Consider the following 14367-nt stretch of genomic DNA (forward strand, 5'->3'; position numbering starts at 1 on the left):
TGCCTCAGAGCACCTAGGATGATGGGGAGAAAGCTTAAAGCTTTGTCCTGTATACTCAAATATATTGGGAAGAAATAAAAATGGTGAAGGGGACATATTGGGGAAACAGGTTGGAGGGCAAGTTTGTTGGCTTCAAATCCCAACGAATCACTCAATTAAATGTTATTGCGTTCCTGTTATGTGCCAGCGCTAGAGATGCGGTAGTGAACAGAACACATGGTTCTTCTGCTTAAATGGAGCTAACAGTCTGGGAGGGAAAGGCATCATTAGTAACAATAATTACAATAGCAATAGTTACTATTCATGATAAATCTACTTGTGCCAGTTATTGTGTTAAGGCTTATTTTTTTCTGTTAATTTTGTTTTTTGTTTTTAAGTACAGTTGATATACAAATACTGTATGATTTTATTTATATGTAGAATCTAAAAAAAAACAACCAAACAAAATAAAACAGAAACAGACTCATAAATACAGAGAACAAGCCCTTAGTTGCAGGAGAGGCAGTTTCTAATAGCCTCATTGATTCTGTTAAGGTACAGAGCTTCCTGCCCTGCCCACTTCAGTGCTGCAGAATAGAAAACCAGCTACTTGTGATCTACATTTGGCTCCTCAGCTGGAGTTGAAGTCATCCATCCTCTTTTGTGTCCATGCTGTCCTTTTTGGTGTGTAGGACAAGGGCTACAGGAAGCTCATGCCATTAGCTACCTTTCTTTCACTATCCATGCAACTAATAAACTGTCTGAATCCAAAGTGACTCCATGTGCTTTTTTACCAGTAGAGTCAGTCAGACCTTGGCTTTGGTCTTGCTTTGTCTTGTGTGTGTTCTGGACACAGATAACAAACAAGTATCTAGCCCAAAATATCAATAATGCAGAATTTGAGAAGCTCTAGATTAAGCAATTTTTGCCATGGGTTGATGATTGTTGAAGCTAGGTGAGGAGTACATAAGTAGCTCAAATGGGAAGATACCATTTTGTCTAATTTTGCATATGTTTGAAACTCCATAATAAAAGTTGTGTTTTTTTTTTAAAAAAAAACATAAAACTTGGTCACCTTGATTTGTTAAATACCTAACACTTTAAATGCATATGCTGAGGCAATAAGCACAGATGCACGAACTTTGCCAGCAGACTTCTAGCTCCACTGCTAAATTACAACTGTGTCTTCTTGAGCAAGTGACTTAGACTCTATAAGCCTCAGTTTCCTCACCAATAAAATAAGGCTAATGATGTCCCTGCAGGTTTTGCAGGAATGAAATATAAGTAAAGTGTTTTGCTGAGTTCCTTAAAGAAATACCTTTATTACGCCTTCTTCCTTTGTTCTTTTTGTCTGCTACTTTTCAATACAGAAATACAAGGAACCCTGCTTATCTGGACGAGTAATTTTGATCCAATCAATTTATTTTTAAATAATTTCCTGGAAAATGTAGCTGTCCCTGATATGAAATGTTTTGTCTGAAGAGTCTAAAATAGCAAATCCTGGAGGGACCCGAGGGGATGGGGAATGAGAAAGAATGTATGTGGTTAATTCAGTAGTTCTCAATCCAAGGCGATTTGGCCTTGCAGAGGACATTTAATAATGTCTGGAGATGTTTTTGGTTGTCATGGCTTGGAGGGAAGGGGTGCTACTGGCATCTCCTGGTTAGAGCCCAGGGATACTGCTAAATGTCCTACTATAATGTATAGAATTGCTCCCCACAATGATGAATTATCTGGTCCAAAGTATCAATGTAGTACCAAGGCTGAGAAATCCTGAACTAATGTAACCAAAACTCCTTGATGAAGCTTTTCCTAGATAATTAACTTTGCCTTTCTTTGTTCTTCTTACCCAACACATACAGGTTATTAAAGGCATGCTCAGGAGAAATCATTCAAAGTGTGATTACTCTAGCTCTGTGGCCCTAATTTGTTATTCATTTCTTTATGAAAAAAAAATCTGAGTAGTGTTCTGATTTCATTGCCTTTGAGTTTCAAATAGTAAACTCTAAGCATGTACTGATTACCATCTTAATTAATAGACTGTGAAGGTTGGGCATCACTTTATTAACTAGTGGGAAGAATGTATCATCTCCTAACATCTCAGTAGTCTTTATTCCCAACTGTTATACCAATGGGGAGGATTGGGATGAAGGGAATTCAGACACTGCTCCCTAATAGATATATTTCTCCTGTTAGAATAGCCCATCTCAGTTTATATGACACTCGCCTATCATGTCATTAGTAAATAAAAAACATTATGGGTAATTTACTCCCATCCCCTTTCTAAAATCAGTATAAAGAAAAGAGTGGGGTAAATGGTAGTAACTGTGTATTCAACTGGCAAACAATAGTTCAGGCCATTTCTGTGACATGTGTTATGTGTTTTAGAGGGTAGTAGGATAAAAAATGGGTGAGAAGATAAAAACTGGGTAAAAAATCTGTACGGGTGGTGAAATGGCTTAAGGACCCATGATGTGTTCCATTTTCTTTTTTTTCCCTCCTCCTATCCCACTCCTTCTGGAAAAACTGCCCCACTTCACAGCTCGGGGAATTGGGTTTGGAAACCTGATTAAGAAAACCAAACCACAGCCTGTTCAGTGGTTTCTCGGATCCTCAGATTCCGTCTTTCAGGAATTAGAACTAAGAGATGGAGACCTAGTGGTCCAGGAGCCGAGCTCTGGGCAGAGAATCAGAGTAAATAAATAGGTCCAGAAATGGCCCCTTCCAAGGGCTTCTCTAGCTGCTCTGGGTCCTATACTTGCTGAGGCCTGCTTTTCAGCCTTCTGTGGATTCTAATAGACAGTCCTTTGCATTCTCCCCTACTGAAAAGCCAACTTAGTGGATATTTTCTCTCACAATTCAAAAATCCATCTCTGAGACAGATGTGTACACATCCTCACTAAGAGAGGAGACTAACTTGAGAAATGAAGCTGAGAGCTGTCTAACAGGGAAAAGTCCACTTAACAATCATTTGCACTTCATGCCCAGGAGAGTCAGGGGATGACACTGTGCCCCAGAGACCAGCTCACAGTAAATTCCCCTTCTCAAATAGTTCTAGATATACTGTATCACACTTTTGATAGTTAAATATAGTCTTACAACTCCTTTTGTGTTACTACATTGAAATATTGTTTATCTTATAACGTTACCTAATTCTCATTTGTAACCTTAATATTTATTTCTCATAAGATAAACATTGGAAAAATCAGTTCATGTCTCACCCCACCCCCTAGGTCCATCCACTTTCTTACATCATCCTCAATCCACTCAGATCAGCTTCTGCCTCCACCATTCTACTGAAATGAAATTCTGTTTTCATGTATTTCTTAGCTGTACTGGAGGATGTTTTACAACAGTTCTTGACTAGGGGAGATTTTGTGCCCCCCCCCCAGGGTGATTTTGCAGTGTCTGGACACAGTTTTGATTGCTACAATTTCGGGGGGTGTTACTGGCATCATGTAGATAGAGACTAGGGGTGCTGCCAAACATCCTACAATGCACAGGAAAGTCCCCCACAACAAACAGCTACTCAGCCCCAAATGTCAATAGTGTCATGGTTGAGAAATCTTGCTTTAGGGCAAAGATGGGTCTTTAAGACAATATAATTTAAAACGAGTAAAGGATTTGAATAGACTTTTCTCCAAAGAAGATATACAAATGGCCAATAAACACGTGAAAAATGTTCAACATCATTAGCCAGAAGGGAAACGCAAATCAAAACCACAATGAGATAACATTTCATATCCACTAGGATGACTATAATTTAAAAAATGGATAGTAACAAGTGTTGGCGAGAATATGGAGAAATTGAAATGCTCACATATTGCTAGTGGGAGTGTAATGGTGCAGCCTCTTTGGAAAACAGTTTGGCAGTTTCTCAAGAAGTTAAAAATAGAGTTACCATTTAACCTAGCAACTCTACTCCTAGGTATATACAAAAAAAGACTTGTACGCAAATGTCATCAGAGCATTATTCGCAATAACCAAAAAGTAGGAAAAAACCAAATGTCCATTGACTGATGAATGGAGAAACAAACCATGGTCTATCCACACGATGCAATGTTATCAACTATAAAAGGGAATGAAGTACTGACACATACTACAACATGAATGAACCTTGAAAATATATGCAAAGTAAAAGAAGCCAGACACAAAAGACCACATACTATATGATTCCATTGATATGAAATGTCCAGAATAGTCAAATCCATACAATAGAAAGTAGATTCATGGTTGCCTGGTGCTGGGGGTGTTGGGGTGGGGTGGAGAAGGAGGTGGGAAGGGAAGCCCTATCTCACCATGAAGATTTTGCAGCAAAGACCAGTAAAGGGAAAAGAAGAAACAAAGTTTTCATTTTGATCCATGAATTCTCTGTTGAAATTGGAGTGCACTCCAATGAGTAGCATCTTAAAACGACTGTCTCTGTCAGCCAATCAACAGATATCTATTAAACCCCTACTACGTGCCAAACTCTCTGGGAGGTTCACAGGAGTTCTCCTTCCAGGGAATCCTGGGAGATAGTGGAAGAAACAAGGGCTTTAGAATTAGATCTTGAGCTACTAAAAATTTCGTTGTGAAAGTATTTTATGCTACAAATTTACTTTATGATCCAAAGGAAGAGAGGAAGGTAAATTAGTGGTATAAAAGGACTTTATATAGAATTTAGAAATGGCAGAACTGTTGCTGGAGAGAACTAGGCTAACCACATTATTTCCTACCAGGGCACCTTAGGGGATCACTGTTTTAATGAATAAATAAAAATGATGTGCAATTATCATATCAATTGCTTGCATCTAAGTGAGTACTTCTGGAGTTATTTGATGATGCTTAAAAATCTTTGGTCTCTGAAGTGTGTTTAATGTCTCCTTGACTCTTATCTATATTATTAATTTGCAGATCAAAGTTAACTTGGTGGTATGCAAATGAGGAGAGACTTCAAATGAATGAGATTTTACTGTAAAAATTTAAATCCATATTACTTAGAACTGCAATATATTTTGAGGACAAGTGTCAACATGTCTAAAGGAGACATTATGGCTTAAGGCAGTGTTATCCAACAGAACTTTTTGCAATGATAGAACATTCTATAGCTGAGCTGTCCAAATAAGGGAGCCACTAGTCACATGTGGCTAGTGTGACTGAGGAACTAAATTTTAAATTTTATTTAATTTTAATTAATTTAAATTTAAACAGCCTTATTTGACAATGTAAAGAAAAAGTGAAATTAGATTCCAAGAACCTGAATTCCAATCTTATCCTTACTACCTTGGACAATTAACTGCTGTGGGCTTCAATTTTCTCACTTGAACATGAGAATATAAATAATATCTTCCTCAGAGGATTTGGAGCAAGAGGAATTGAGATACATTCAGGCATTCTCCTATTTCCAACTAACTGCCAATCAAGTCCCAAAGTTAAATATGTGGAAACTGAACAACAACTCTCTCCTTTAAAGTGAGTTTGCATTCCTAGAAAGTTAAAAAATATTATTAAATTCATAATCATCCTCAGCATTCAGATATGATATTTAGTGACAATGCTTAGAACTACTGACCAGTAAGCAGCACCATTAGCAGTAGCCAGAAATGATCATGTGTCAGCTTTCAGGTATTAATTTATGATACACACAGGGGCTGGCAGTCATAAAGATAAATTTATAAAAGTTGAGGTCAGCTTGTGTATGAAAAGTACATTGAAAACTGAAAAGGCTGGTTGAAATGTTAATGAAATTGCTTCTTCATTATTGTTACAATTAATTGCTCAAGGAGATGAAATAAACCCATTCCATTTACCTGGGAGAAACTGAGGCACAAATTCACAGAATAGGCTAGCATTTAGGAGCTTGAGCACTTTTGTTGAATGTAATTATATGAAAGAAGGCTTGTAAAGTACTTAGCATAGGGCATGCCACCTACGAAGGACTGAAAAAGTCAGCCATTAATTATTATGATAGTGACAAGTGACACTATTGGGAGATCCATGAGATTAAAAGCCTTTGGCTATTTTTCAGTTCACAAAAGGTATGGGAGTACGGAATGATATTTATATAGATTTAATTCTACATGACTAGACATAGAAAAGTCATCTCAGTTTTCCACATCTGCACCAGTCAAGACTGAATTTAGTTGTTTGGATACCTCTCAAATAAATCGTTGGAATGAGGCATGAATGAATGAGTGACTAAAATTCCTCTTGATTTCCTCATTAACTCAATAAAATGAGCTGGTAGAACTCCTGAGTCTTCAATATACAAATTTCTGCAAATCTGAGATAATATGGAGGTACACAGGAAAGGGACCAATTGGGGTAAATGGTCTACCAGTTGTAGCTCAAGTCCCAGATGATATGGACCCAGGCTGGTTTCTGAGGCATGTGGTGCTTTAGCCAATCATCCACTGCCACCCCAAGGACTGTGGGAAGGTTCTGAAGGAGTGCTGGGACAGGAAAGAGCAGGAACGGTGTCCTGAGGCCTGAGAAACCAGTCTCAGGAGAGTGGCGTGAAACCAGCTTTACTGTGAAGCAAAGAAATTACGTATCACTAGGAAGCTTCCCCTGGTCCTAATCTCTTCTTCACATCACCTGGAATCCTCCTCATTATTTTGTCCCAGCACCTAAACGTTTTCATGCAGAACTCATTCAGTTTAACAAGGCTTCACTAAAATGCACATTCTCCTAGGCATCCCCCACCCAGATAAATAAAAGACTATACAAGGTGGTCTCACGTGCATTACGAGGAATTCAGAAATGGATGTTGTAATCAGGAATTTGTGACTTTTCTGCTAGGAGAATTTCTCATTGTATAGGATAATGAACATTTTGTTAAAACATTTCTCCAGTGCCCCCATTCTTTGCCTTGAACTACCTACATTTCCTCATCCTTATTTGACTTTTTTTTTAAGGAAGAGAATTTGTTCCTGTCATCTATCCAATGAGCTTGCAGACACAGTAAGGGCTATAACAAACTATTAGCCACGATTTTTCTTCTGCTTCACCTTAAGATGGAGAGGGTTGTATTTCCACTTTGACTGTGACTCTGTTCATTAGCACAGCCCCATCACACTCGCAGATATATAGGACTTTACTTTTTGAAGTTACTTTGATATTCGAAGGGGCAAAAGTCAGTACAAAAGCATGTACAGTACCTTGCGCCAGAATTTGGGAGTGCAATTGTCCCTGGTGTCCTCTTCCACGGTGCATTCCTGGTGGCCCACCATGTCTGCTCCTGACGTGCTGTCCCTCTTTTCTAGTGTCCTTTCGTTAGAGTTCTTTTGAATCACAGAGTGAAATTTTTCTTTCTCCAAACTTACCAGAGCGCTTGACTAAAGGTTAATCTCAAAGGTAAGCTCAGAGGAGCTGGTTGTGTCCCAGTGATTGAATCGGCAGAGACCCAAGTTGCTATGAGTTCTTGCTTTATTTACCACAAGTCTCCTCTTGTCCCTTCTGGGCTGTTGTTCACTGACAATTGCTGTGCTCCAGACTGGCACTATGATGGCCTGTTGTGTGGGGACAGGCAGGTTGTGGTAAAAGCTGCACTTGTGAAAAAGGCCATTGTTTAATGTACCCCGTCCCTCACTGGAGCTATGGCAACAAATTCCGTTGGTGAATTAACTATGTCATTGTGCGCCGGCTCAACTGATTATGCTCCTGGAATGACAAACATTTTCTCTCTTTTTTTCAAGACAAAAAGTGGTCAAGACCTGGAAGTGTTAACATACAACTCAGCACTTTCTTTAAATAGGAGACTAAAGATAAAGTAAATCTCTCACATGTACTTCGATTTTAATAAAGATTTTCTCTCTTCCAAGGAGCTATTCTAAGCATCACTGAAAAGGAATTTGTGCATTTCAGCCACGTCAAATCTTTACAATTTGTGTTGAGATAATTTCCCATCACTTAACACTGTGTGGTAAAAGAACTTAAATATGCATGTGCTTGGGCCTTTCCGAGAACAAGATTCTTTTAAAATCTGTCTGCAACAAAGTGTTATGGAACTTTGGCTACTGACTGATAACGTGAGTATCACACTTTAGTTCAGAATGAAGGCTGCTGTCCAACTAAATTCACCTTGGCCACAAGATTTCCTATATCTCATGCTAGCAGGAAAACTCTCCGTTGCCCTCACACGCATTCTAATCTGCAGAACAGTGAAACTTGCTCTAATTAGTCGAAGGCTCCTTTAGACCTTTCCGTCTATCCATCCATCCATCCATCCATCCATCCATCCATCCATCCTGTCTGGATGCTGCACGAGTTGCTGGGGGAGCTCTGCAAGTGAATTCGCTGCTAGTTTACTAGCATGGCAATATGTCATGTGCTGACTTGGTGAGCTGGAATTACATTTCCAAGGACCCCCTTCCCTTATGGTTCTGGGCTAGAGTTGGCTGAAAGAGAAATTTGCACAAGATTTAGGTGAGACTGGAGCAGCAGTCATTACTTTCCAAAGGTTGTTGTGGTTGGAGTTGGCGACAGAGGGACGGTTTCAGCCTGACTTCACACTCCTTCACTCTGTGTCCAAACCTTCTTCCCAAATGTTGACCCCATTGACCAATAGCAGCCCTTGGCCCACCACTGGACATCTGTGCAGCCCTGTGGAGGCAGAAGTGACTTCCATAGTTTCCTGTGGGCTTTCCACTTTGGCAACTGGATGTATCGGGCTTCTGACTGCCAGGTGGGTGACTTCCCCTATTCTTCGACTCCTTCCTGGATGCCAGTCTCCCAAGCCCTTCCATAACTGGCCAGGTCTATTTCCTCTAATAAATCCCTTCCTCCACAGCTCAAAGTGTTTCTGCTTCCCTGACTGAACTAGCACTGATACACTTATTTTTCCATATGATATGAGGACTGTTAGGAGAGAATTCACAGCAGGAGGGGAGTTTAGAGAGCAATAGGGAGAAAATCCCATGGAACTTACATCTAGAAGCAACTGAGGAACCCAAGGAAATAGATGCTATATTTGGATCAGACGTCTCCCCACAGTTCCCTATAGCCCTCACCCTGCAATTCACAGATCCAAACATTTTTGCAGATGCTGCTTCCTACCTCATTCCTATGGTCTCCTCTCAACCTTCTCATCCTTATTCTTATCCCACCAGAAATCATCCCTCAAAAGAGGCTGAGATGGGCGGTCAGAGGTGAGCTACACTCCAGGTGTGAGTTCCAGACAGTAAACTAAGAGAAAGAAAAAAAACCCCCAAGTCCTGGGCACATTATTTCTCCCAGAGTGATTCAATGGATCCATTGAAATGATGGCCCAACTTGATGCAGCACAGATCAACTCAAACAAAAGGTTTCTCTGAAACTAAACTGAAGTCTGGTTCAGCTGTCAGAAAAATATCATCTACCTCTATTTGCACTGGTTTGCTCTTCTCAGTAATGGAAAAATCACTCTTGTGTCATCAAGGCCCAACGAGAGGCTTGTTTTGAAATTGCTTCTTATTGTCATCTCCTTGAATAACAGTGCATGTGATTATATCTCCAAGGTTCTCATGTCATATCCAAAAGAAGAATCACTGCCAATCTATGCCCACAGTTAATTCTTGCTTAAAGTAGGTGATTATTTGTCATAAGTGAAAAAAAGTTGAGAGGATAGGTTCTGATTAATTCTGACTTTAAAGTAAATAGAATGGAAACAGGGCTATCAATACAACTACATACTGTATTTTTTTAAATTTTATTTTATTATGATTAATTTCAAGTCCTACTGTATTCTTATCACGAATCTATTCAGGTCAATATATTAAGCTTTTTACCCTTGGATTATGAAGGTGTCTATTATTTGAACATTTATTGGTGGCTTTCTGGGGCTCCTCTCTACTTTTGAGAGCCTTATGAACTAAAATGGCCTCAGGGGATTCCTCTGAACAATTCCCTGTGGTCTACCACAAGGGGCGCTCCAGAGCACTGAGAATGATGTCAGTGGGTGGAGCTTAGTTGTGCAGGTCCAGAGAGTTGAGGATAGGTCTGTAGCAACACACACACACACACACACACACACACACACACACACACACACACACAGAGCTCGTTAGCATGATTTAAAACTTTTAAGTATATAGACATACGATACATGGGCTTCCATTTATATTCTTGCCTTTACCCTATAAATGCTAGGAGCAGGTCCAGATAGAGGTATTTTAAATCACTGTGGAAACTAATAAATTAATTAGCATTTTTGGTTATTTTAATTACAGTTAATTACAGGTAGTTTGTGGCATCAAAATTGCACTAATTTCTTCTTCTTCAATTTAGTTTTGAGTGGATAGGAGAATAGCACAAAGAAAAGCAATCTGATTTGACAGAGGGAGGTAATCCTGAAAGGACTGGGGGCAGATATACTACGGAGGATAGAGTTTGGATCTGGAGAACAGCTGGTGTCAAAGAAAAATAGATATGTTGAGAAATTGTAGGGAGCAAGGACCTTTGAAATTTATTAGCTTTCTTTTCAGACACACAGGAGTTTTAATTTGCAGAAACTTGCTGAAAGAACCAAGCTCCAAGCAAAGATGCATACTTGTTCATCTAGTGGACTATTAACAAAACTTCTCTATGATGTTAGAGTGATAAGCCAATAACCTGGGAATTGTATTCTGCCCCTCGCCTTATAATAATTGGCGAGCGGGTTTGCCGACATTTTTCTTCCTAATAGAAAAACTGACATTCTGCCAGATGTAGAACTGACTTGAAGAAAAACTGAACCTGATACATTTTGTAATTTCCTCTACATCTTTCCCATGGCTTTTTGCTGTTTGCCAGCAGCAATTTCAATGATGCAAAATTTCTGTGCTTGACCAGAGAACCTGGTTTGTTGTACCTTTCTCCTTTTTTATTTCCTCTCCTCTATTCTCTCGCCAACCAAGGCAATAGGGAATCTTTACCTTCAGATGTGAATCTGGAAGAAGTTATTTTGTGGGAGGGGCTACAAGTTAAAGAATTTCTAAGAACTTTTTCATCTCCAAATATTTCTGACTCTAGACAATACATCTGCATCAACTGGTGATTATAAGAGAAACACACTTAGACGTCCTGTGAAAATCTACAGAGAAAAAGAGCAATCTATAATGTTTACAAACTTTGTTTTAAGAAAATGAACTCTAACATCTTGAAATAAGTCGAGGTAATTAAGAAACTTCATGCCAGGGACTTGGAATTGAAACCAAGATGCCAATTTAGAAATGGCTTTGTTTCTGTGCCGGGCTCCAAGGCAAAACAAAATGTTGAGTGGCTCAGTAGTAGTGTTCCGAACTCCTCTCTTTGTAAATGACAATTCAGCAGAAATGCTAAAGAAAGAAAACTGTGTTCCCACAGTCATGCCACCTGCCCTAGTTGAGTGAAGGGAATGACAGTCATCTGATTTGGTTGGCATTAAACTCTTAGATAGCAACAAACAATTGGAAATTAAAATTATAAAACAATATCAGTTTAAAACTGTCAAAAACATGAAATACCTAAGTTTAATAAAACATGTGAAAATTATGTTACCGAAAACTTAAAAGACTGTTGAGAAAAATTAAAGAAAATTTATACAAAGGAAAAAATGTACTGTGTTAAATGGATTGGAAAACTCAAAACTGTTATAAATATCCATTTTCTCCAAATTCATCTATAGATTCAATATAATTCCAGTTAAAATCCCAGCAAGTTTTCTGGTAGAAATTGACCATGTGGTCCTGAAAATTATATGGAAATGCAAAAGACTTAAATTAGCCAAAATAATTCTGAAAAAATAAAAACAGTGTTGGAAAACTCACACTCCCTGATTTTTAAAAAATTGTTGGGGTGACATTCATAAAATCAAATAAGTTTCAAGTGTACAATTCAACAATATGTCATATACATATTGCATTGTGTGTTCACCACCCAAATTAGATTTCCTTACATAAAGCTACAGTAGTTAAGACAGTGTGGTATTGCCATTAGCATAGACATATAGATAAAGAGAACAAAATAGAAATCCAGAAATAGATCCACATATATTTGGTAGATTCATTTTTGATAGAAGTGCCAAGATAATTCAATGGTAAAAAAATTGCCTTTAAAAAAAACCCATGCCATTCATAGCAGCATTATTCAAAATAGCCAAAAGCTAGAAGCAACCCAAGCGTCCATTGATAGATGCATGGATAAACAAGATGTAGAATATACATACAATGAAACAATTTTCAACCTTAAAAAGGAAAGAAATTCTGATCCGTGCTACAGCCTGGATGAACCTTGAGGACATTGTGCTAAGTGAAATAAGCCAGTCACATACACACAAACACTATATTCCACTTACATAACGTATCTAGAATAGTCAAATTCATAGAGACAGAAATGCAATGGTGGCTGCCAGGGGTTGGAGGAGTTATTATTTAATGGGCACAGAGTTTCAGTTTGAGATGATGAGTAAGTTCTGGAGATTGGTTGTACAACACTGTGAATCTACTTAACACTACTGAACTATATACACTTAAAAATGGTTAAGGTGGCAAATTTTACATTGTGTGTATTTTACCATAATTAAAAATTAAAGTGATGCCAGAACAATTGGACATCTATAAGCAAAAAAATGAACTTCGATTCTTATATCAAACCATATACAAAAACTAATATGAAATGGATCATGGACCTGAATGTAAAAGCCATAGGGTTTTCTGGAATAAAACATAAGAGAAAATCTTTCTGTCCTAGGATTAGGCAGTGATTTCTTAGATAGGACACAAAAAGCATGAATCATAAATGAAAAAAGGGAATAAATTGAATTATATCAAAAATAAAAACTTTTGGTCTTCAAAAGACACATTAAGAAAATGAAAAGTAAGCCAAATACTGGTGGAAAATATTTGCAAAACACATATTTTATAAAGAATTTTTATTCAAGATGTATAGAAATTCTTATAATTTAATAAATGGACAATAACTCAATTTTTAAAAAATGGGTAAAAGATTTGAACAAATTCTTCATGAAAGAATATAATATATAAGGAGATGACCAAGAGACTTCTGGTTTCAGCTCCTGCATGCAAAGTGCTTGGAATTTGTTGCTACCATCCTTACATGAAGAAAAACATGGATAAACTAAAAATTAATGACTTGTTTTAGACCCATCAGAGAATTGAGATAATGGCAAAATCTGGAGAGATAGGCACAGCCGAGACCTGCTTACCTGGAACAGAAGCTGTTGGGACTATAATCCGGTGGGAACACTTCAGTGGTAATTTTGATGAATAGCTGGAGGCTGAGTATGGACTAGCATGAAATTAAGAAATCCAGGGGGCTGCAACCATGGGGAAGACGCCACAGTTTTGTAGGCTTTTTCTCCAGTAACCCCACCAGATTTTCACCTTGAGGATCTGAGAAAGCAAAGCAGTAACAATGTATTGCGTGATTACAATGTATGGATAAGTGAAATGAATGACACCAGTGTCACAAGGGATGGGAGGGAGGAATTGAGAATACTCAGTTATAAGGTACCTGCGCCACACATGAAGCAGTACAATGTTATCTGGAGGTGGACTTAGATTATTTTTCAATGTATATTGTAAACTCTAGGTCAACCACTAAAAAAGTTTTAAAACAAGAAGTATAAATTCTATACCAAGAAAGGAGATAAAGTGTAATCATATAAAATGCATCATTAAAACCAGAGAAGGGGAAAAAGAGAAACAAAGAACAAAGAGAAACAAAGAACAAACACAGAGAAAACAGCTGCAAAGGGCCAATAGTCACATAAAAAGATACTGAACGTCATTAGTCATCACAGAAGTGCAAGTTAAAACTTACAGTGAGATACTAATACAGAACTACTAGGATAGAAATTAAAATAAAAATTGATAGCGCTGGTGAGGATGCAGAGCAACCAAATCTCTCATACTTTAGAAAAATGGTTTGGTAATTTATTTTAAAGTTTTCGCCTTATGACACAGCAATTCCACTCCTAAGTATTTACTCTAGAGAAATGAAACATGTGCATACAAAGACCTGAACACCAAATTATAGAAATGGAGAACAAATTAGTGGTTGCCAGTGGTTAAGGATGGGGTGGGGAGGGGTCAAGCAGGAGGAGAGCAGGTGTGGCTATATAAGGGCAACATAACGGATCCTTAAAGATGGAAGTGTCCTGCATCTTGACTGTATCAATCTCAATATCCTGGTTTTGATATGGTTTTGAAAGATGTTACCATTGGGAGACATTGGGTTAAGGATGCATAGAATTTTTCTGTATTATTTCTCATAACTACATGTGAATTTCCAACTTTCTTGAAACTAAAAGTAACTTTAAAAAATGTAAGGCAGACTACAACATGTAAAAAACAAGTAAATATTGACAGAAAATTTTAGAAACATGCCCAGTGTATCAGAGGTATAGATATAACACAGTAAGTCATCAAGTGTAGCTAACCATTGATT

The 14367-nt window shown here is 38.0% G+C and overlaps 1 protein-coding gene across 1 annotated transcript in view; it reads right to left on the reverse strand.

Annotated features, from left to right (window-relative positions):
• Window positions 1-7323, reverse strand: part of PCYT1B (phosphate cytidylyltransferase 1, choline, beta) — a 98749-nt gene extending 91426 nt beyond the window's left edge. The window contains exon 1 of the mRNA XM_016121347.2: window positions 7122-7323. Coding sequence (XP_015976833.1) covers window positions 7122-7193 — 72 coding nt within the window. The 5' untranslated portion in view covers window positions 7194-7323. The remainder of the gene's footprint in view (window positions 1-7121) is intronic.
• Window positions 7324-14367: the final 7044 nt, after the last annotated feature.

Source organism: Rousettus aegyptiacus, unplaced genomic scaffold (genome assembly GCF_014176215.1).
Source record: "Rousettus aegyptiacus isolate mRouAeg1 unplaced genomic scaffold, mRouAeg1.p scaffold_m13_p_9, whole genome shotgun sequence".
Classification (NCBI taxonomy): Eukaryota; Metazoa; Chordata; class Mammalia; order Chiroptera; family Pteropodidae; genus Rousettus; species Rousettus aegyptiacus.